Source organism: Oratosquilla oratoria, chromosome 19 (genome assembly GCF_046742065.1).
Source record: "Oratosquilla oratoria isolate Oo_2021 chromosome 19, ASM4674206v1, whole genome shotgun sequence".
In the NCBI taxonomy this organism is placed as follows: domain Eukaryota; kingdom Metazoa; phylum Arthropoda; class Malacostraca; order Stomatopoda; family Squillidae; genus Oratosquilla; species Oratosquilla oratoria.
In genome coordinates, this window is record NC_134795.1 from 14,919,672 (window position 1) to 14,942,902 (window position 23,231).

Sequence of the window (23,231 nt, forward strand, 5' to 3'; positions counted from 1 at the left end):
TTCAATACTGTATTGAAACCATTATTAACACTTAGTTGTGAATGTTAAGCGCTAACAATGAGACTGAAAAGTAAGGTGCAGGCAGCAGAAATGAGGGTGCTCAAACTTATCAAGGGAAAGCTGCGACAAGAGAGATTATGAAGCGATGACCTAAAAGAATAATTGGATGTGGAGCCTATGCTTACATTCATCGAAATACGACAGTCGAGATGGTACGTCCGCGCCATGTGCAAGCCCGAAAACCGAACACTTCTGAAGTACTACAACTAAACTCTAGTCGGCGAGAGGTGTATCGGAAGACCATGGAATAATGGGTGAACGCAATACCCAAAGCAGCGTCTGTCCGAGAAGACACGCCGGAACATGTCGAATAGGCAGAGCTGTTGCTAAGAAAAGTGAAAAGCATCCCCGAGGCACCACGACTGACACGAAAAACCCTGTCGGGTGGATGGTGAGGTGAGAAGTTTATATTTGCTAAGTTATAATAACCATTGCGAATGGTATCAAATATAAGTATTCCAAAGCTTCACCATTTGTTCAAAGTATAAATCACTTACTTGACCAGGAATTATACATTTCTATATTCTAAGGCTAAGTTTCATTGAAATATCAGCCTCATTTATTTGTTATGATTGTTTAAAAACTATGCCTGATAAAAAAAATTCTGAAGACATATTTGAAATCAGCAGAAAAAATTCTCGATTTCACCTCCTTTTGCTTGCGGGACAGGTGTTTTGATCAATTTTGTTGAGTGACCAATGTTATAGTTGAATATTACTTTGGTTTTATTCTTCATTTTCAAATCTTGTTTGAGACTACTTGTTCAGATTACTCAGCCCATCTTGCAAATCTTCTGTTGTTTCTTAAATGAAAATAATGATATCCGCAAACCCAAAGTGATTGAAATAATCCCCACTAATGTTCAAACCTTTCCATTCTCTGCTTACCCCTTAAAATATTTCCCGGCAAGCTAAAAATACATTGGGTATTTTTTTTTTTATCTGCTGCACTTCTGATTTGATAAAGTGTGTGTGTGTGTGTGTGTGTGTGTGTGTGTGTGTGTGTGTGTGTGTGTGTGTGTGTGTGTGTGTGTGTGTGTGTGTGTGTGTGTGTGTGTGTTCGTGTGTATGTGTGTTCGTGTGTGTGTTTCTGCGTGTGTGTTTGTGCGTGTGTGTTCGTGTGTGCGTGTATGTGTGTGTGTGTGTGTGTGTGTGTGTGTGTGTGTGTGCCATGCAGTTGTGCACAGGTTAATTACGCTTGTGTGGTCAGAGCAGTTACGGAATCTTTTGGGTACATATTTAGACTGAACTTCTTATGACGTAAGAACGGATATTACACCAGAAAATAAATACTAAGAAATTTTAATTTCTTCAACTTAACTCCAAACAGCTCAGTTACTTACGCCATATTCTCTTGCTAAATCTTCTCATTGTTTATCAAATACCCATTAGTATGTTTCATCTAATTCTTGAGAATAGATTTGGTAGTTCTCATTTCAGTTTGTTCTTCTTTAAAAACAACTTACATTTGGACTAAATTGATTGCCAACAGTGAATAATCCTATTTCAAAACTTATACTGAACCAATAAAAACATTTCTAATAGAAAACTTTATATTATAACCTATGGTATTACAAAGGTGAAAAATAAGCAAACATATTAAACATCTTTTCAACCACAATTCACTTTTAATTCCATGCCATCGCAGTCGAGACTGACGAGGAGCTCGAAGGAAGCATATGTTGAAAATTGAAATGTGGTCGAGCCGAGGATTCGAACTCAGCTAGGACGTGACAAAGTGCCAGTGATTTAACCCATTACGCTATCTCTCTTGATAGCGCAATGGATTAAGCTGTCGCTTTGTCACGTCCAAGCTGAGTTCGAGTCCTCGACTCGACCACGTTTCAATTTCCAATATATGCTTCCTTCGAGCTCCTCGTCAGTCTCGACTGCGATGGCATGGAATTAAAAGTGAATTGTGGTTGAAAAGATGTTAATCTGTTTACAGGGAACCATTCAGTGTCTGTATAAACATCTTAGAATATTATATAATCTAGATTAATTAGATGAGTCACAATTAGTTGTACATGCTTGGTTTTGGTCTCCAGATTCTAGACTCTTTAACTCAACTAAACAGAATATCTTTCATGGGTGACATCATATAAATATTTGTATGATTTAGGCTAATTTTTTTAATCCATTTAGCGTGCATCTATGCTTGCATGTATACATCGTTTATATGTCAGCATATTTAAGGGCAAGGTTTTCTTATCAGCAAATGATAGTGGAAGTATTTATCTGGTCGAATGCACACTCTCATTGGCTGTCTAGTTATTTGTTCATAATGTGCTTGAAACGCGGATAAGATCTTGGGGTCGTATCAGAAGTCTGCACGTTCTTGGTTGGGCAGTGTTTTTTGTGCGTTCTTGTGAGTATTCGGTGTTTTTTTTTATACTTTTCTGTTTTCTTTAATTTGATACTAATGGTGTTTGTCATCGTATATATATAGATTTTTTTGAAGATGGTGGACATAGATGTTTGTACATGCATAGCAACCAAAGTACGTGTATTTATTATATATAACTAGATATTATTCCAAAGAAAACTACAAAGGAAAGGTGGGATTGTCTTATTTCGTAACCACAAAGCTACAGGTGCCAACATAAACTTGCAATGAAGTTCAAATTACAAAGCCATTTATTAGTCCTCAATGAAGAACCGACTACTAGTCTTAAAATAACCGGAACGAGGCAAACAGGGACCCTCCACTTTTTTATTATTTCCCCTACTACTTAGGGCAAAACATGTAGTTTCATTTGGCCACTTCCCTTTGTATTTGAATTTAACACGTTTGTGTGTGTATTCATTTATCAAAAATATATCTTGTTGATAGGGCAGTTTGATGACAGACTCCGCCCCTCCCCCCCAAAAAAAAATCTAAGAGGATGACAATGTCATATTGCAATAGTTTGGGGAAAAAAAAATAACCACAATACCTTTAATAACTACAAAATACATCCATACAGAATCATAACATTTGAGAGTATTAACCAAGTGAAATAAAGTGGAAAACCAGATTAACGATAGTGAATGTATTTGGTATTAACATGTATGAAGAAAACATATTTTCAAGATAGTGTCTCTGAATTGGAATCCTTCAAGGAGGAAATTTAGGGAAATCTCGCTCGTGTTGATATATATATATATATATATATATATATATATATATATATATATATATATATATATATATATATATATATATATATATATATAATTTTTTCTGGTGCAGCCGTCTGCATTATTTTTTTTTTTCTTTTTTTTTTTCTTTTTTCAAGCGCGTAGAAGAAAAAAGTGAACAAGTTTCTCGAAAATCACTCGCTGCATGTCTAAAGTGATTCTGATTTCTATAACAATATTTTTGAAAAGGATTTTTGAAACCTAAGTACAGTTAAGTACTGAATGGCGATAAAATGACACACAAAGCGTAATTACAAATAAGCTTCACCAACTTTAACAACATTGAAGCATAAATAAAATATTTCAGATTTATTGTTTATGATTCAATTAGCGTTTCGTTTTGCATTACAACCTCTGTGTTCGCTTTACAGGGAGTAAGCCATGAGATATTGAGGAAGATTAAGGGACTCTAAACCCATTATTTGATTATAAAATGACAAAAAAATAAATAAATAAACATAGATAAATAAATTAATAAAATGAAATTGAGTTGAGGTTACCAAAATACCCCTGGGGGTATTCTTCGAACAATTTTGTGGTATTTTAGTGTACGCGTGAGAAAGTTTAAATGTCACAAGTATATAGATGTCAAATGTAAAGATACACAATCGTAGTGTACTCCAACTGATCGGCAGTCTAAAGTTTTTGTCGGATATTAGTTTGTTTTACGTTCTATTTTTGACTATGGAATTTTTTGTCTTGATGAGCGTTTTATATAATTCTAAGAAGAAAAAGAAGCAGTTTGTTTAGATTCATCGTTCAACTTCGTGTTGCTGTTGTTGTGGATAGATTTTCATGATATAGTCTTTGTGACATATAATTCTGAAGAGTTTACATGACATACTTTACTATACATGGCCAGGAAAACAAGCGAAACATTATTTTAAAAAAAATCGGTAAACGTTGAGACAAATGAAGTTGTGGTTTGTTTTCTTTAATTTCTCCGTCTAGACGGATCAACATCTCAAATAATTACACGAGGAAAACACCGGCGGTTACCAATGGTGCTATTTTATATATAAATTCAAATAGTGGCTGTTGCCAAATAAAAAGGTTATGTACAATTTATTTTCTACTATCTACTGCTAAATATATTTCTACAATGTACAATACACGAACTGAGTATGGACACTCAGTATTCGTGCATAGGTTTTATGTATATAAAGCATGGAACACATAGAAAATTATATCGGTCGTATGACGACATGCAGTTGGCAATGGTGCTGCAGGTGTTCTTTCCCGCTCGGCTGAATGACCGCGAGTGAGGTCCGACACAAAAGGAAATCCCGCGGGAGTTTCTGGAGATGTCATGATCTGACATGCTGTAGCTAAAATGCGTGTGTGTGCACGCTGGACATCCAAACGATTGAATATTTCAGCCAATCATCTTGCAACAATAGTACAGCTTATGATAATGTTTGTGAACTCAGTAATGGGGCTAGACCTTATGCTAATATGAATATAGCAGTACAGAGAATTGAATATATAAATCATGCTCAGAAACGGTTTGGCTCTGCACTAAGAAAGCTGAAGGATATATATGTGTCTGAAGTAGTAACATCTACTGGTAAAAGAAGGAACATAAAATTTTTATGTGGAAAATATAAATTAACAAATGATGTAATTGATCATCTTACATACCATATGCTGTAAATGTAAAAAATAGTGTTGGTTCTAGTGTTGAGGAAATGCCTAGGGCTATTCTGTCTACGTTTTATCATTGTACGTCTACAGATGACACCTATAATCATAATTTCTGTGAAAAGTCAGAAGACTAGTTGCTTTTATCGAAGAGCAATATACAAGAATGAACAGATACCACCTCACAGTACCATGAAAGTCAGGTTTGATGTGGATGAAAAGAGTAAGAAAGAAATTTTCAAAGTGATGACCTATTATTGGGATGTCTTAGTGGTAGGACACAAAATCCCAATGAAAGCCTACATTCTAGACTATGGAGATTCTCCCAAGAGAAAAAATATTACAAAGAGAATGCTAGAGTTTTCTGCTGCTCAAACCGTCTATTCATAATGCTGGATATAATAAAAGTCACTTGGACACTGCTCTAAGTTTTCCACGAACTGAAATATCCTCAGCATATCTTCAAGAACTAGATGAACAATGGATTAGCCACCAAAAAAGTCCCGAAAGAAGGGAAAAGCAGTTGCAAACCTTCATTATAGGACTGGAAGTGCATCAGGACCTGGAACCTCCAAAAATTTAGAAGAATCGCTAGAAAAAGTCTTTTACTTTTACCTATTCATTTACTTATTTATCTATTATTTTTAAGTAGGTTTTTTATACTTTAAACTATTATAATTTTCTTGATTCTTAAAGTATTTTGATTTGTTTTATTTGAATGCTTAGATGTTCTACTTTATCAAAACGCTTTAGTTTAATTTCATAAACTTTAAATTTTCATTTAGGGATTTTTTCATATCAAAAGTGATTCTTTGTTAGATTTCATTATATTATTAATCTTCTGCTATATCATTTCTATATCTAAGAAAAATATATGTCAGACATTTTTTGTCAGAGATATATTCATATTTGTTTCTGAAACTAAGAAAAATTATATTCTTATAAAAATAAAGGAACCTTAGGTATTCAAAAATTATTAATTATTCCCTTATTAATATTTTACATTTTTATGAATACAGTGTGGATATAGTTCTATGTGCAGTCATATTTTCATAAAGAAAAATCAACATTATATTGACACCCCTAAGTAAATGGGTTTAAGGTCCCCTGAAGATGAATTAAAGCTACTGAAGGCAAAGCTCAGAAAAATAAATATTATAACAATGTATTGAAACTAAATAGAATATTCTGGTTATAGTCATAAAATTTGTATAAAAAAAACCTGTTTATCACCATTCACAGATAGAAAAAAAGATTAATTTATTTTGTCTAAAACACCTTCAGTCCTATATCTCCCTCTGTGGAAGATAATATTTGGTTTATCTAGTAATATTTTCCATATAGCTAATTCATGAATATCTTTTACTAACAATTTCGCGTGTAATCCACTGATTTTTTTTTTTCCAAGTCGGGGTAATGCTGTCATCGTATAAGCTACTGGTCTATGATTTTACAGAGAGGAGGAAAGACAATAACAAGAAATGCTATCGAGGTGTCAAAGATTAGTGATTGGCGGTGTGTTGCAAGCCGTCAGAGGCGGTCGACCTGGCGTCACAGCTTCCCTCAGGATTGCTGTTCGTTCTTCCTCCGTTCTCGCTTCAGTCACTCCTGAGAATGGTAGGTGACCCGTTCATCGAATGTTTCTTCTGTCTTAGATATAATTATTATGGATATACAAGCCTTTGGCATAATGTGTGACTTCTGTTTTAGTATGAATAATTGGGAATTTAATTTTGTTACATCACTACAACAAACGTTCTAAAGTAAAAATAAATGCAATTCAAAAGCGCCGAAACTGTGTCCTATTGATTAGTCTTTACCAGAAATGACATTTTATTGGCATTTATAACTCCAACAATTTTGCAAAAGAAGGCATTTTGCTTTGATTTTCTGAATCTTACCAGAATGTTTCTCATGTGCAAATATTGAATCCTGCCTACAATATTGATAAGATGTTATCCTTCTATGAAGTTTAGAAGCCACAATTAAGAAACAAACATGAAGAATAATCGACGGTTGCAAGTTTCAAGAGAAGAAATCGTGATGAAATTAACAAATTTACATATCTTATTTTTCAGTTGCATATCCTAATATATTTAAATGGCACATTCTTTTGTAGCTGATAAATCAAAGCTACACTCTTGCTGGTTAGAAAAAACTAAAAATATATTAATTTTGTGGCCTTCATGAATGAAGCAAGGTAAGAAGACGTTCAGCCAACGTTTTGTACAGAGCTTTATTGCAATTTATTTAATCATTCTCTTCTTCATCTACTATCATGTTCCCTCTTCATCAAGTCTATTTTTTAACTCGTTGAATTTCTTCCTGATTTTTTTTCTCTCTTGCAGGACTGATCGATGTGCTTCCACGTATAAAAGTGGAAGGTCTGGGGGCCAAGGAAAAGGTGACTCTTCAACTTAGCACACGTGACAGTGATGACATGGAGTTCAGTTCCTTCGCTCATTATGTGGCTAGTCCTGGGGGAATCATCAGTAACATGGCAAACATCTCTGTAGGAGGAAGGTAGGAGGTCGCAACGCTGTTGTAGTTTTCATCATCAATATGGGGCATGCGTCAGGGTTCGCGTTGCTTTATTCACACGCTGGCTCCAGTTCTTATGGTCTCTCCGACCAAGTTCCCATGCAGACGCCCTTCCCATTCCAAACAACTCTCGACGGGTTTGATGAACTTGATCCCGCCCATGAATTCTGTGGGCGTCCCCTCCGTCTCTTCTGTCGAGGGTTGCCTCTTGTGGACACAACCCTGTAATTAGGATCAATATCAGGGAAATATGCCACATACTCATACAGCCGCAGTTGACTTTCACGAATTATGCTGGTAACTGGCCAAGACTGAGTCTCACAGTACAGTCACCGGTTTAATACGTGTTTAATTCCAGTGATACTCCTTGATTCTCCGAAGGTACTTGGCACCAAAGACATTGAGACGCATTTTCAGTCAGCATTCACTCTCCATGTCTCACAGCCGTACAATAATATAGGGAGAACAAGTGACATGAAGATTTGAATCTTATTTCTTTTGCACAAATAGCGACAACGCCATATACTCTGGTTGAGAGAGTCCCTAACAACACAGGCAAAGTCAGTCCTTCGAAAGAATTTCTGACATGACCCACCATTGTATGTGAAGATTTCCAAGACTTAAATGTCCTCATTGCATGCATGGACAGACTGAACTGTGTCGTCCAGTAGGCCCCTAAATTGAACATAAGAACATAAAAACATAAGAATAAAGAGGACTGCAAGAGACCATAAGGCCTACACTTGGTCTTGGTTCAGGTGACCTCGAGTCCAAGCGGTCTCGCCTCCCTTTAGGACACTATGGCCTCCAATGACTCCAAGAAAGGCAGTAGTATCAGTAATTCTAATACGGCAATTAACTTTTGGTTATGTTTTGCCATATGTTGTAGTACTTTTTTAATATGCTTAACTCAATTTTATGGGGATGAGCGACATTGACAAAAAAATGGTTATGTGTTCCTTTACATATGTTTTTGAAAATGCTATACTGTAAAAAAAATATACTCCAAAATAATTACATACCTGTAAAATTGTAAAGTCACTTTCTTTGTCTACACTCAAAACTGCAACTAGCAAAACTGACTTCAAACTGATGTTACTAATACTGCTACTGACATCCTCTTAGACCCTCACTTCCTGTGTACAACAAATATAAAATAATATTGGGTGTGGGATGTTTTTACATAACCAAAACAAAATAACATAAAAAACTAACATATAGGGAAACGTTCATCAAATGCAACATCAGGAAAATTAAATTTTTGAGGAAATATTTTTAAAGTAGTGTCCATAGTGTTCAGTATGGCTGCCATAAACATTAACTTGTGATTCACCTTCCCATGCTCCCACCCAGCACTGAGCCCAACGAGTAGAGACCAGGAATTGGGTGTACATATTAACCCAACAGTCCCAGGGTAATGGGAAAGTATACACACTCACCATCTTGACACTAGGGAAGTGCCTTACCCACAGATTCAAGTCATACAACCCAGCTGATTTGCCTCTCCCAGCCAAGAGGAACCATCTGTCCTGGCTTGAATAGAGGATCAAAAATGTGTGTTGGTATTACCAGGGAACACCTCGGTGCAATCACGGGACCGGGGCATCACTCAGCCTTCAGGATTCCCGACTCCAGGCCCTGCAGAGATGCCACTCACGGCAAATGCGTGGATTAGTGGCCCATCAGCCCTATTGCGATCGTTTAATTTTTCCTCCACCTAAGTGTCCAACACACCCTCCTGACTGGCGGATCACTTGATTTAATCACCGACAATCTGATTATGCGGCAGGTAGTACTGGGTTACATGGTACCAGTAGAAGTTTAGCCGCCTTACCTGACCTAGAGCCACCTTAGATCTCAAGACAATTACCACTGAAATCTCAAGAAAATTGTGTCAAGACTATAATACTCTCCCTTGAGTCACTGTACAGGTGGAAGAGATCGCTGGGACTCCAGGCCTCCTTTACAAAAGGCAAGATCCTGATGTTTGGGGGCTTACTGTATGATAATGTTGAGTCTTTCCATGCGAATAGCTAGGACATTGAGGTCTTAGAGAGCTTCACATACATTGGTTGTAAAATGCATTTTTTCAGGATAGGTATGGCCCATGGTGTTGTGAACCCATTCAACTAAAGTAAATAGTTTTGTCGATACTTATCCAAGGGTACTGTGTGATTTAAAATCCACTTTGTTGTACATTTATGTGAAATTGACGCTGATTGCTGAATTGAAGAGGCGTCTTCATATCTATATCGTACCTAGTTCCTTCGGGAAATCACGGAATATCACTAGCATAACTTCACACAAAACTAACAACTGCTTTGGTAGACTCGTTCAAAGCCTACTACCAGCATTATTCGTGAACGTCAACTCCGGCTATATAAGCATGTACTACGCATGCTCAATGCTCCTCCCACTCACAGGGTTCTCTCTGCAAGAGACTATCTCTCTGTGGAGGAGATGAAGGGGACTCCTACAGAACTCATAATTAGGGGAAGCCATGAGGAATGGTGTTGGCATGTGAGTGATGCGACGCATCCTAAAACTAAGTCAAGGTTAACTTCTGGGCCGCTGTATTGAACCAAATACTTCTGCAAAACTATGTTGGAATAGGAGGTAGTACACATTTACCAATTCTATTATTTTCGTTACTAAAGCTTTTTTCGTTTTAGTGAGACTTTTTTGTGAGAATTTGGCTTAATTTTGTCATAATCCATATATTAGAGATAAATGGCAATTGTTGGTGTACATGTATTCAAAGCTTGACCGTAATCTTCAGAAGCTTTTAAGGAACAATTTTAGTATCATAATCTTTATTTTTTATATTGACTACAAGATTATTTTTTCCACATGGAAGGCTTCTGTCAATCAGTTCTTTTGGTGATAGCATTATGTCTGATATTATCAGTAAGTAGTAGATTACCATCGACACACCCTTTTAGATCCAGCAAACTATATTCCAGAACTTATATCCTGAGTGCATTGTTAGCAACATTAAAATGAAAAATTTTTACCTTTCGCAATTCTTATTTCAAAGCCTGCTCATTACTTCTCATATGATAAAGGTGAAATAAAACACGATGCAAGATTAGCATAGGCTGCTGCTTAACGACATGATTTTATCTATCTATCTATTTATTCTATTATTAATATTGTTATTGTTATTATATATGCGTAGAGAGATTTTATATTATAGCTATTACTGAATCCTGGATCAGTATGGCTGATAGACATTTCCTTCCAAAAATCGAGATAGAAGGATATAAGATTTTTCACAAGGACAGGGTTGGCAGGAGTGGGAGAGGAGTAGCACTTCTCGTTAGAAATATAATAAACTGTATTATCAACAATTCGATTAAGGAAGAGGATAGTACGGAATCTATTTGGGTGGAGATTATAGGTAAAAATAAAAATGTATATTATTGGCGTCCTATATAGACCTCCTAACCTTCGCATTGAGCAGACTGATCCCCTGATTCATGAAATTTGCATGGCGTCTCAGTACAAAAACGTTGTGATCATGGGAGATTTTAATTATAGAGACATTGACTGAGAAATTTCAGTAGGAGATCGGGAAGCAAAAATTCTTAGATGTGGTGCAGGATAATTTCCTAAAACAAATGATTACTGATCCCACAAGGGGAAAGAAAACTCTGGACTTACTTTTAACTAATAACGAGCACCTAACGATTAACGTAAAGGTGGGAGATTGTCTAGGCTGTAGTGATCATCAAGAAATAAGAATTAATATTATTTGTTAAGAATTAAAAAATACGAATAACAATTTTGACAAGATGAGAGTCTATATAAGACATTTTATTACATTTGAACAACAAAGGACCCAAAACCGAGCCCTGGGGAATCCCACTAGTAACATTTCCCCACCTGAATTTTACTCCATTTATGATGATCCGCTGTTTTCTGTTACTGATCCAAGCTCTAATTCATTCTAACACTTTTCCTCCTTTCATGGGCTTTGATTTTATCTAGTAGTCTCCGGTGTGGTACCTTGTCGAACGTTTTGCCAAAGTCAAGGTAAATAACATCGTAATTACCATTGTTATCTGACGCCTTCTATACTTTAGTGTAAAAGGATAGAAGATTAGTCACACATGACTTACCCTTGGAGAAACCATGCTGTGTGTCACGAATTAAATTATGTTTCTTGGTGTCTTCTCTGAGTCTATTTACTATTATTGATTCAAGCATTTTACCTATAACCGATGTTAAACTGATTGGCCTGTAGTTGCATATAGACGATTTCTCTCCCTTCTTAAAAAAAAAGGAACAACGTTTGCCTGCCTCCAAGCAGGAGGCACAAAACCATTGTCTACCGATTTATCAAATATTTCAGTTAACTGGTCGCAGATTTCAAATTTACACTCCTTAAGCACTCTCGGAAAAATTTCGTCTGGACCCGGGGATTTTGTAGCTTAAGTCTTTCAATATGCTTGACTACTTCTACTTTACTAATGCTGATATTAGATAGTCTACTTTCTTCATCCCCACTGAAAATCGGATCGCAGTCAAGTACCTTATCTAACCTCTCCTAGGTAAACACCGAGAGAAAATATTTGTTAAACGCCTCACTCATTTTGTCCTCCGATTCTATTTAAGTGTATTCTCTTTAGCAGGAATAGATAATCGAAAAAAAATTATGATTATTACATTATTTATTTTTTTCATTCCTGTAGTTCTAGTAGTATTGTACTACGTACAGCAGCACAGTTTGCTTAATATATCTGCACTCAGAATATGTCTATATCCGCTCGGCAGAGAGAGAGAGAGAGAGATAGAGATAGAGATTCAACCCTTTTGATGTGGTGACATAATGTATAGAATTTGTCATGACAAATACCAAACAATTTTACTCAGCATACAGACAAATTCAGGTCAGTATGATGTTTCAGTCAACCACGACATTCTTAGACTGGAGCCTATCTCTTTGTTGAATGAAATCGACTGGTGCTAACCATAAAGTAATCTGTACACATCCCTACATTGAAGGGATTGAACACAATAAAAAAAAAATAATCAGACCCTTTGATCTTTTTAATCACTAGGTATCAAGGAGTTTCTCCTGCTGGACTAATGTCTAGTCTGAAGACAACGCCAGATGTGTATGTGGATAACCCTATATTGAAATATAAGAGACTCGGCAAAACAAACGTGACAACTCCACTTAATGTGAGTAGAAATAAGTACTCTCATATATCGTACAACAGGAAACAGCAAAAGCTAATGAAAAAGTTGAAATAAAAGCTAAAGAATTTGATTGACAACGTGATATTCATCGAAAAATGTTCTGTAAACCACATCTATCTGTGAACATTATGCATTCCTTTTCCATTTCACACTACACATTCGCAGTTTTACCAGGAACTGATTTAAAAGCTGGAACAAAACCCAAATAAGACTTTAACCCACTATCGGGGAAATCAGATTAGAGATCTATTGAAGAGGACCACAGATAGTGGTCGAAATATACGGATTTTTTTTCTCTGATCTTATTTCTCCAATAGTGGGTTAAAAATACTTATTCGACCAATGTACGACTACATTATGTTTCTTTAAAATTCAAATAATTTAAATGGCGATGTGATATTTATTGAAATAAAGTTTACACCACATCTATATGTAAATACTATGCATTTCTTTTCTCTTTCACAGTACACGTTGACAGTTTTACCAGGACACCTGACAGAGGGAGATCTCTACTCTGAGCGTCGTCTCCCGAAGTCCCTCGCTACGACAACCTTTTCCAGAACTTTTATGGCTCCAGGAGTAAAGCGAATTCCAGTTGAAGGAGAAAAAATTGAAGGAACTTTGTTCCTTCCAGCGGGACACGGACCCCACCCCGCTGTCCTAGATGTATTTGGCACAGAAGGAGGGCTTATCGAGCAACGTGCTGCCATGCTAGCATCTCGTGGGTTTGCTTCTCTTGGACTTGCATACATGAATTACAAGCATTTGCCTTATAGACCTACTTCTCTTCCATTAGAATATTTTGATGGTGCTGTGGATTACCTTCAAAACCACGAACATTGTCAGAAAGGTGCAATGGGGATATTAGGTTCGAGTAAAGGCTGCGATTTTGCCATCATTCTTGCAAGTAGGCGCAAGGAAGTCAAAGCTATAGTGACTATTAATGGCACTAGCGCAAATTTCAATATCAGTTTAACTTTCAAAGGCGAAGACATTTTCCCTATCTATGATGGTAATTTTGAAATTAAGAGGAGGCCAGACGATTTCTCTCAATGTCTTCTGCCCGAAGACTCGTATACTCCAGACCATCCACTGAGTCTCCCAGTTGAAGACATTGCGGACGACTGTGAAGCCCTTCTCATCACCAGTGACCGTGACGGATTTCTAACTTATCGAGCGGGTGTGGCACTCTTGGAACGTGCCCGACTCCGTGGAAAGGACAATATATACACCCTTTGTCTTCCAGGTGCTGGACATGTGTTGGATGTACCCTATCTCCCTCATATTCCTTATACAACTATAAAGCCTTCCAATTATCAGGGTGATGTGAAATCTCTTCCAGTATTCTGGTTCGGAGGTAACTACTACGACTCTGCCAGAGCTACGGAGACATTTTGGCGATATACGCTCAATCATTTTTCCAAAAAACTTATTCATGAGCCCGAGATGAGAAAGTTGCAGGAGGAATAGAAAATCTAAAGAGTTTGTATGTTCTTATCTTAGTTGGAGACTTAATGTTGCTCAGTGGAAGTTGATGATATCTTAAAGAAATAAGCTGATAATGAGATTCAACAATGGCATTTTAAGGTAAATTATACTAAATAAAAATATTTGTCTTCCGAAAAATTTCTTTTCCTGCAGCCAGCGACACTTGGGGCAAATCGGTTACATCGCCCGGTCGCCTGGCGGGCATAAGTGTATATTAGAAGAAGAACTCGAAGAAATCGAAGAAGAAGAAGAACTCGAAGAAGAAGAAGAAGAAGAAGAAGAACTCGAAGAAGAAGACGAAGAAGAAGAACTCGAAGAAGAAGAAGAAGAACTCGAAGAAGAAGAAGAACTCGAAGAACTCGAAGAAGAAGAAGAACTCGAAGAAGAAGAAGAAGTAGAACTCGAAGAAGAAGAAGAAGAAGAACTCGAAAAACTCGAAGAAGAAGAAGAACTCGAAGAAGAAGAACTCGAAAAAGAAGAACTCGAAGAAGAAGAAGAAGAAGAAGAAGAAAAACTCGAAGAACTCGAAGAAGAAGAACTCGAAGAAGAAGAAGAAAAAGAACTCGAAGAAGAAGAAGAACTCGAAGAAGAACTCGAAGAACTCGAAGAAGAGGAGGAACTTGAAGAAGAACTCGAAGAAGAAGAAGAACTCTAAGAAGAAGAACTCGAAGAACTCAAAGAAGAATTCGAAGAAGAAGAAGAAGAACTCGAAGAACTCGAAGAAGAAGAAGAAAAAGAACTTGAAGAAGAACTCGAAGAACTCGAAGAAGAAGAAGAACTCGAAGAAGAAGAACTTGAAGAAGAAGAACTCGAAGAAGAAAAAGAACTTGAAGAAGAGGAAGAAGAACTCGAAGAAGAAGAACTCGAAGAAGAAGAACTCGAAGAAGAAGAACTCGAAGAAGAAGAAGAAGAACTCGAAAAAGAAGAACTCGAAGAAGAAGAAGAACTCGAAGAACTCGAAGAAGAAGAAGAAGAACTCGAAGAAGAAGAACTCGAAGAAGAAGAACTCGAAGAAGAAGAAGAAGAAGAAGAAGAAGAACTCGAAGAAGAAGAAGAACTCGAAGAAGAAGAAGAACTCGAAGAAGAAGAAGAACTCGAAGAAGAAGAACTCGAAGAAGAAGAACTCGAAGAAGAAGAACGAATGAAGAAGGAGGAGGCTAGAAAGGAACGGAGAGAGGCCAAAGCAAAAGCTGTAACAATTCGCAAAGTTTTGAAACAAGAAAAGCAAGTAAAAAAAAAAGTTATTACTTAAAGGAAAAAATAATTTAAAAAATATAAAAAGGGTGTTTTGAACGGAAATTTAACACCAGCACAAATCGCCTATATAGATGACTTGCGAGAACAGCTAGATGTTGACAAGAAATAAAAAGCAATATGATTTTGATATTTTATTTTCCTAAAAAGGGGCGTAGCGGGGCCGGCGCAGCCGGTGGGCTTGTTATACAAATATTCATATGATGTCATCCATGGAATATGCTCTATTTAGTTGAGTCATAGAGTATATAATCTAGAGACCAAAAACAAATATGAACAACAAATTGTGACCTACTGTATTAATACAGATTAGATATTTTTTTAAATGTTTGCTTATTTTTCACCTTTACATCATAGATTATTGGTAATGTTAGCTTTCATTATAAAAGATATAGGTTTATTGGTTCATTATAAGATTTAAAATCTGTCGGCAAACAATTGAGTTCTACAGATGAGTTGATTTTGAAGAACTCAGATTGAAATAAGAACTACCACAATTTTCCCACAAGAATTAGATAGAACATATGATTAGGAATTTAGTAATAAATAAATATATAGATAGATAAATAAACAAATAAAGACCTAACAAAAGAATATCACGTAAACAACTGGGCTAGTTAAAACTAAGTTGAAGAAGAGATTTATAAATTCCAAGATAACATTTCCTAATGTATATTTTGTACTTTAAAATATTTTCTTAACACGTAAGAATTTCAGTCTATATATGCAGACAAAACAGTAAAAATGTTCCAGAATTGCTCTGACCGCCCTTGAGCAATCGGGATTACTTAGTGTAGGGGATGTAATAGCTGTTGTGGAGCACTATTTATATATATATATATATATATATATATATATATATATATATGTATGTATATATATGTATGTATATATATGTATATATATATGTGTGTGTATATATATATATATTTACATATATATGTATATATATATATATATGTATATATATATGTGTGTATATATATATATATGTACATATATATATATATGTATATATATATATGTATATATATGTATATGTGTATATATATATGTATATATATATATATATATGTATATATATATATATATATATATATATATGTATATATTCCCCGGTGCCCTAATATGATTTATCCCCCATCGAATTTTTTTTTTTTTTTCATGAAAGTGGCAGTTGCCGACAAGATTGACGAGTTAAACACCATATGAGGACGGAGCCTTTATTTGTACGACGTTTCGCTTATTACAGCTTTTTCAAGTACAAGTTGAGATACATATGCTTGAGATTAAATAAGGGGAAAGGAGGGAACGGGGAGAGAAAAGAAGGGGGAAGGAAGAGGAGGAGGAGGAGGAAGAGAAGGGTGGGGGGATTGAACACTGGGAAAGGTTGAGAATGCTAGCCCAAACGTCCGTGGGCGAAATGTTCACAAAGGGTGGTTTGAATATTCAAAATTTTGCTGGCCATGGGTATTAGGGGAATTATGTGGGGCGAGATGTTAAACATGCCCCTGTTTTGTTCAATAGTGTTCGTTCCTTCAATGATTGCTGCTTCTAAACATTTCCTGCGGATTTTGTCTGGTTCTCGTATCAGCAGCTCTGCATTCTTCCAGTCCATAAGATGGTTTTCCTTGTTTCTATGTGTCACACATGCATTGGTGGTGACATTATGCCTGACGTCGTAACGGTGTTCACGTATTCGTGTATTCAGGTCGCGTGACGTTTCTCCGATGTAAACTTTATCACATCCTGAACACGGAATACGATAAATACCGGCTTTGGTGCCCGGTGTCTGTTTGTTGTGTATTTTCGTCTTCGTGGTGTCTTTTATCGTTCTGCTTGTCTGGCACACTACTTCCAAGTTGGTGGTTCTTAAAAGATGTGTCAGGTTGGTGGCAACGTCGCTAGTTGGCAACACGAGACGTCTTGTTGTGCTGTCCTGCTGCCTACGGCTTTCCCGAATCTTAGCGGCCTGCTGTCTGCAATTATCTAAAAGAGATTCTGGAAATTTTAGTGTTAAAAAGGTCTCTTTAATAAACCTGCACTCTTCTTCTAAGTATTTTGCACTGCATATCCTAAATACTCTAAGGAAAAAGCCTATTACTACTCCTCTCTTGGTCCTTACATCATGGACCTTGTACTTGAAAAAGCTGTAATAAGCGAAACGTCGTACAAATAAAGGCTCCGTCCTCATATGGTGTTTAACTTGTCAAAGAAAATATTCCCCGTTACCTAAATATATTCCCCTAAAGGATAAAGCAAGATACAGAAAAGATATTCCGTGGCTCAAACATCCACCTATGGTTACAGGGCCATGACCAAAACGTCCGGGCCCAAATGTCCGGCACAAGTTTATTTTTTATTTTTCTGTTGTTGTTTTTTTGTTTTTGTTTTTTGTTTTTTTCTTTTTTTTCAACTTTGAGTTGAATTTTCCCTGAAAGGGGAACATCCTGTTAAGTGTGGTGAGTGCGCCTGTTTGTGTACATGTATGTTTGTCTCTTTTTTTGTTCATTTTGTTATTGGTTTTTTCCTTTTGCTAACACCAATGTGTAACATGATTGGTTTGCTATCGAACAGTGTGCAATTCATTATTATTTAAGTAATTTTGGTTGTTTTTTATTGAAAAGACCAATTATACTGAAATGGGGACTATCAACATTATCACTTTTTGCATTGTATATTTGCAAGCGTAAATGATAGCGATCAAATTAATTGCTAATCGATAGAACATTTTATTGCATATCTTTGCACTAAAATTATTCCATTATAAATATCACTGAAATAGAAACTCAAACCTTCAACCATAGGCCACTGATTTTAGACTAATCAGAATTAGAATTAGAAATTATTGTAACCATTACTAACCATCACCCGCCATGCACGTGATCCACATGCACGTGATCCACATGCATTTCCCACAGCATACACCTAATGCAGCACATTTCAAGACAAACAAGATATAGATACCCAATGTCACCAGACTAACCTATTAAAAGTCCTTTTATTATAACTACCCTAGTATATTATACATAAACTAACATATATATAATATACCTAACAATATCCACCAATTATAGGACTAACCTTCATATATAAAACGGACCCCAATGCATAGAATAGCGAGACTAACGCCTTTACTTACAACCATCCACTAACCCCCTAAATAACCTTTAACACCCATGTCACGTACGCCAGAGCTGGGTAGATCAAGAGCCTACCGGCCAGTCGTCAGAGCTGGGTAGATGAGAAGAGCCTACCGCCCAGACGCCAGGCTAGGCAGACCGAGAGGTTGCCAGCCAGTTGTGCCCTAGGTCAAGGCCTGGCACATATTGTAATCTGCCCACAGGGCCCATTTGTACCTTATCATATTTGTAACCAGATTTGCCTCAATTGTTAATAAATAGAAGAAAACTCCCGTTCTGGAGTTTATCTCGCCCGCATTAAGTCCTCCTTACGTAACTAACAAACCTATTTAACGGTTATATTATTGTAGCTGTCTGGGGCTACACAATGGGCCTAACGGGATCAGATAAACTTTACTTGATTTTCCTGGTTTATTTGCAGGTACTTATGGGTATATATGTACAGGCTGAGATATAATTTTCCAAGGTAAGTCTAGGGAGAATGTCTCCCCTAGTCTCCTCTCTCTGGCGAACGCAGTCGCCCGTTATATAGGGGATATAAGCTTAGGTAAGCATGTTTGGTGTAGGCTGTCACATAGAAAATGTGTCTGTCATAATATATATACTATGTGTGTTAGCTGCATTGCAATGGGTTTAGTAGTATTTGTGGATGTGGCTAGACATGGTGTATGTATTGGAGTTACGATAATGTAGCTTGGTAGGTGTAAGGAAAGGTTAATGAATTGTCTGGTGACATTAGGCACTTGTGTCGGTTCCTTGCTGGGCGATGGCGCGATGTAGCTTGTTATGATGTGTTGCGTTATCCGAGTCAGGTGTCTATGATTAGGAAATGTGAAGTCATGAAGATTGCTAAAGGCTACTGCCCTCTTGTCCGTATGTAGACTATGTGCCATGGCTTGTGGCCTATAGTAATAGTAGGATGCATGCCTCCACGACTTCTTGAGGTACGCCCTCGTACCTTGGGTTAAGGTCGAGACGGTGGGGTTTGGCATAGAATTATAAATTTCAAAGGAAAAGGTATGATAATGTGTCACGTTGCTAGTTGGAGATATTGACTTGTAAAGTTCATCATTTGAATGAGTAAAAGGTTTACGTATATTGTCTTATCTTGAATGTATCCAGTAAGCCATGGGAAAATATGTATTGATTGTTTTTCACTAAATATTTCACTTTGCACGTAATTATTCTCTTTTCAATGACAATGTATGGTAATATCTATCACTATAGTTCGGGGTCTTTTTTCAATGAGATGTTTTAGTTTGTTTTCACTAGTTCAATGAGAACTGGGTAGCACGTCAGTAGAGGCATAACTTTAATGAATACAAAACATCCTAAAATTTCAGTATTTGAAGTTGATATAAGAGTGTGTTTGTTGTTATATATCTAATTATAAAGACATTATAAGACACAGAAATTATTCCATAGAGGAAGGATTATTATCTTATTTCAATTAGAATTTTATACTGATAATCTTTTATTCTGTGACATTTCACACTTTCATATGTAGATGTCAGTGTGTGTGTGTATATGTGTGTATGTGTATATAATTTTTCCTATCTTGTGTAATGCTCAGATAGGATTATAGTGTAAAAGTTTGGGATTATTTCTAATGGATTGACCTATTTATTTATGTTTTTATATCTCTATGAGGAGTATTTCACATCTATCATAATGCTGCATGATTGAACTGTTTGTTATTATATATCTGTACTGATTAACTAATGGAATACAAGTTTTTTTTTCACTATGTTATGAATTAATGTTGCTTATATTTGTTACATGGGTGTTATGTCGAGGTTTTGTGAATGATTATTGGCTGTATTTTGTGGGAGACAAGTCCAGGCTAGATCTTGCCGGCCCCCTGAAAGTGTTGTTCCCGGGTGCTGTTACTGACTGACGCCGTGGGGTGGGATGCATGGAAGAGGAGGACTAGGTGAAGAAAGGAGAAAGAGAGATAAGTATGTAGGAATGACGTGGCAAAGATTGGTTCAGTTACGCGGCTCATGGAAGAGTTAAGGAAAGCAGTAGACTACGAATGGCTCGTTCATTGATTGATGTCATTAGCAAATAAATGTTGCCCATAATCATATATTGTATAATTTATCAAATATACACATAGCTTATTCAACTTTAATATATATTCTTCATATATATATAATAAGGTAAATTGTATTTTCTTTAGTTTACTATTTAAATGCTACGTTTTCTATATTACTAAGTTGCCAATAAGAAAACGAAACGTTGTTAAGCCTAACTATATCAAAAGAACAACTATGGAGAAAAACAAAAATACCCCACAAAATTGAAAAATTATAGTAGTGGTTATTGCGTAGTGCAATAAAGATGTGTTGTTGATGAGCACAATACTGTAGAGGATCACTCATAAAAGAATTATTCAAAAGAGGAATTTGTTTTCAAACTTGAAAATATTGACTGGTCACATGTGAATTCTAATGAAGTAGAAGAAGCCTGGGTTAATTGAAAAAAAAAATAATCTATGGATATCATTGATTCAATAGCTCCTCTTAGAGAATTTAGGATCAAAGTGTAGAGCCAAGTCCAGTAATATTGGCTTAAAGATTGAAGGTGGTCTGGCGTTTGACAAATGTGCAGTGGCAAATCAATTTAATGAATTCTTCACAAAAATAACTTCGAATAAGATCTTCTGACGTTTGCACTGCATAGCAACTTGTAATATACTAAGTGGATTCTCTCCCTTCGTGCCCTGTTGCATGAATAGATAATAAAAAAAAATATTGTAATTATGACATTACATATTTTTATCATTCATCTAGTTGTAATAGTGTTCTACTACGTGCAGCAGAACGGTTTGCCAAATATGTCTATATCCTCTTGACAGAGAGAGATAGAGATAGAGATTCAACATTTTCGGTCTGGTGGCATAATATATAGAATTTGTCATGACAAACACCAAACAATTTTATTCGCCATACAGATAAATTCAGGTCAGCATGATGTTTCAGTCAACCGCGACATTCCTAGACTGGAGCATTTTCCTTTGTTGAATGAAATCGACTGGTGCTAACAATAATGAAGTGTGTACACGCCCCTACACTGAAGGGACTGAGCATCAAAATAATTATACAGACCCTCTGATCTTTTAATCACTAGGTATCAAGGAGTTTTCCCTGCTGGACTAATGTCTAGTCTGTGGACAACACCAGATGTGTATGTGGATAACCCTTTATTGAAATATAAGAGACTTGGCAAAACAAACGTGGAAACTCCACTTAAGGCGAGTAGAAAAAAAATACTACACTATGTAAGGTACAACAAATAACAAGAACTTATTAAGATACTAAAAACAATAACCAAATTATTTGATTGTCGACGAGATAGTCATCGAAATTTTTTCTATACACCACACTCATTTGTGAACACTATGCCTCCCTTTCCATTTCACAGTACACATTCACAGTTTTACCAGGAACTGATTGAAAAGCTAAAACAAAACCCAAATAGTTTAAATAACGATGTGATATTTACCGGAAAATTTTGTAAATACCATGCATTTATTCTCTCTTTCACAGTACACGCTGGCAGTTTTGCCAGGACACCTGACAGAGGGAGATCTCTACTCCGAGCGTCGTCTCCCGAAGCCCCTCGCTACGACAACCTTTTCCAGAGCTTTCATGGCTCCAGGAGTAAAGCGAATTCCAGTTGAAGGAGAAAAAATTGAAGGAAGTTTGTTCCTTCCAGTAGGACCTGGACCCCACCCTGCTGTCCTAGATATATTTGGCTTGGACGGAGGGGTTATCGAGCAACGTGCTGCCACGCTAGCGTCACGTGGGTTTGCTTCTCTTGGACTTGCATACATGAATTACAAAGACTTGCCCTATAAACCTACTTCTCTTCCCCATTAGAATATTTCGAGGGTGCTGTGGATTACCCCCAAAACCACGAACAATGTCAGAAAGATACAATGGGGATATTAGGTTCGAGCAAAGGCTGTGATTTTGCCATCATTCTTGCAAGTAGGCGCAAGGAAGTCAAGCTATAGTGACTGTTGGTGGGACTAATATAAGCTTCAATATCAGTTTAACTTCCAAAGGCGAAGACATTTTTCCTGCCTATGGCAGAGATAGGATGGATATTAAGAGGAGACCTGACGGCTTCTTTCAGTTTCCTCAGCCCGATGATTCACTTACTCCAGACCATCCACTGAGTCTCCCAGCCGAAGATATCGCGGATGACTGTGAAGCCCTTCTTGTCACCGGTGACCGTGATGGATTTCTAGCTTATCGGTCAGGTGTTGCGCTTTTGGAACGTGCTCGGCTCCGTAGAAAGAACAATATACACACCCTTTGTCTTCCAGGAGCTGGGCATGTGTTGGATGTACCTTATCTCCCTCATGTTTATTGTACGCCTATAAAGGCTCCCAATCTTCAGGGTGATATGAAAACTCATCCAATGTTCTGGTTCGGAGGTAACAACTACGACTCTGTCAGAGCTATGGAGACATTCTGGCGATATACACTCAATCTTTTTTCCAAAAAACTTATTCATGAGCCCGAGATGAGAAAGTTGCAAGAGGAATAGAATATCTGAAAAGAGATTTTGTATTTTATCATCTTAGTTGGAGATTCAATGTTGTTCGGTGGAAGTCGACAATTTCTTTAGGGAAAAAACAGATAATGCTAGATAGATTCAACAAGCTTTTTTTTTTTTAACTTATATCATGCAAACATTCACATGATGT

General features: G+C 36.6%; 1 protein-coding gene across 2 annotated transcripts; it reads left to right on the forward strand.

Annotated features, from left to right (window-relative positions):
• Positions 1–205: 205 nt before the first annotated feature.
• On the forward strand, positions 206–15,060 carry LOC143035734 (acyl-coenzyme A thioesterase 1-like). Of its 2 annotated transcripts, none has more exons than XM_076202642.1 (5): positions 206–456; positions 6,337–6,497; positions 7,229–7,403; positions 12,485–12,608; positions 13,092–15,060. In XM_076202642.1, exons 2-5 carry the CDS (start codon positions 6,362–6,364, stop codon positions 14,094–14,096), a joined length of 1,440 nt encoding a protein of 479 aa, XP_076058757.1. In that variant the 5' UTR covers positions 206–456; positions 6,337–6,361; the 3' UTR covers positions 14,097–15,060. The 2 variants fall into 2 exon arrangements, with proteins under 2 accessions (XP_076058757.1, XP_076058758.1); XM_076202643.1 differs by lacking the exon at positions 206–456 and adding an exon at positions 2,348–2,427.
• Positions 15,061–23,231: the final 8,171 nt, after the last annotated feature.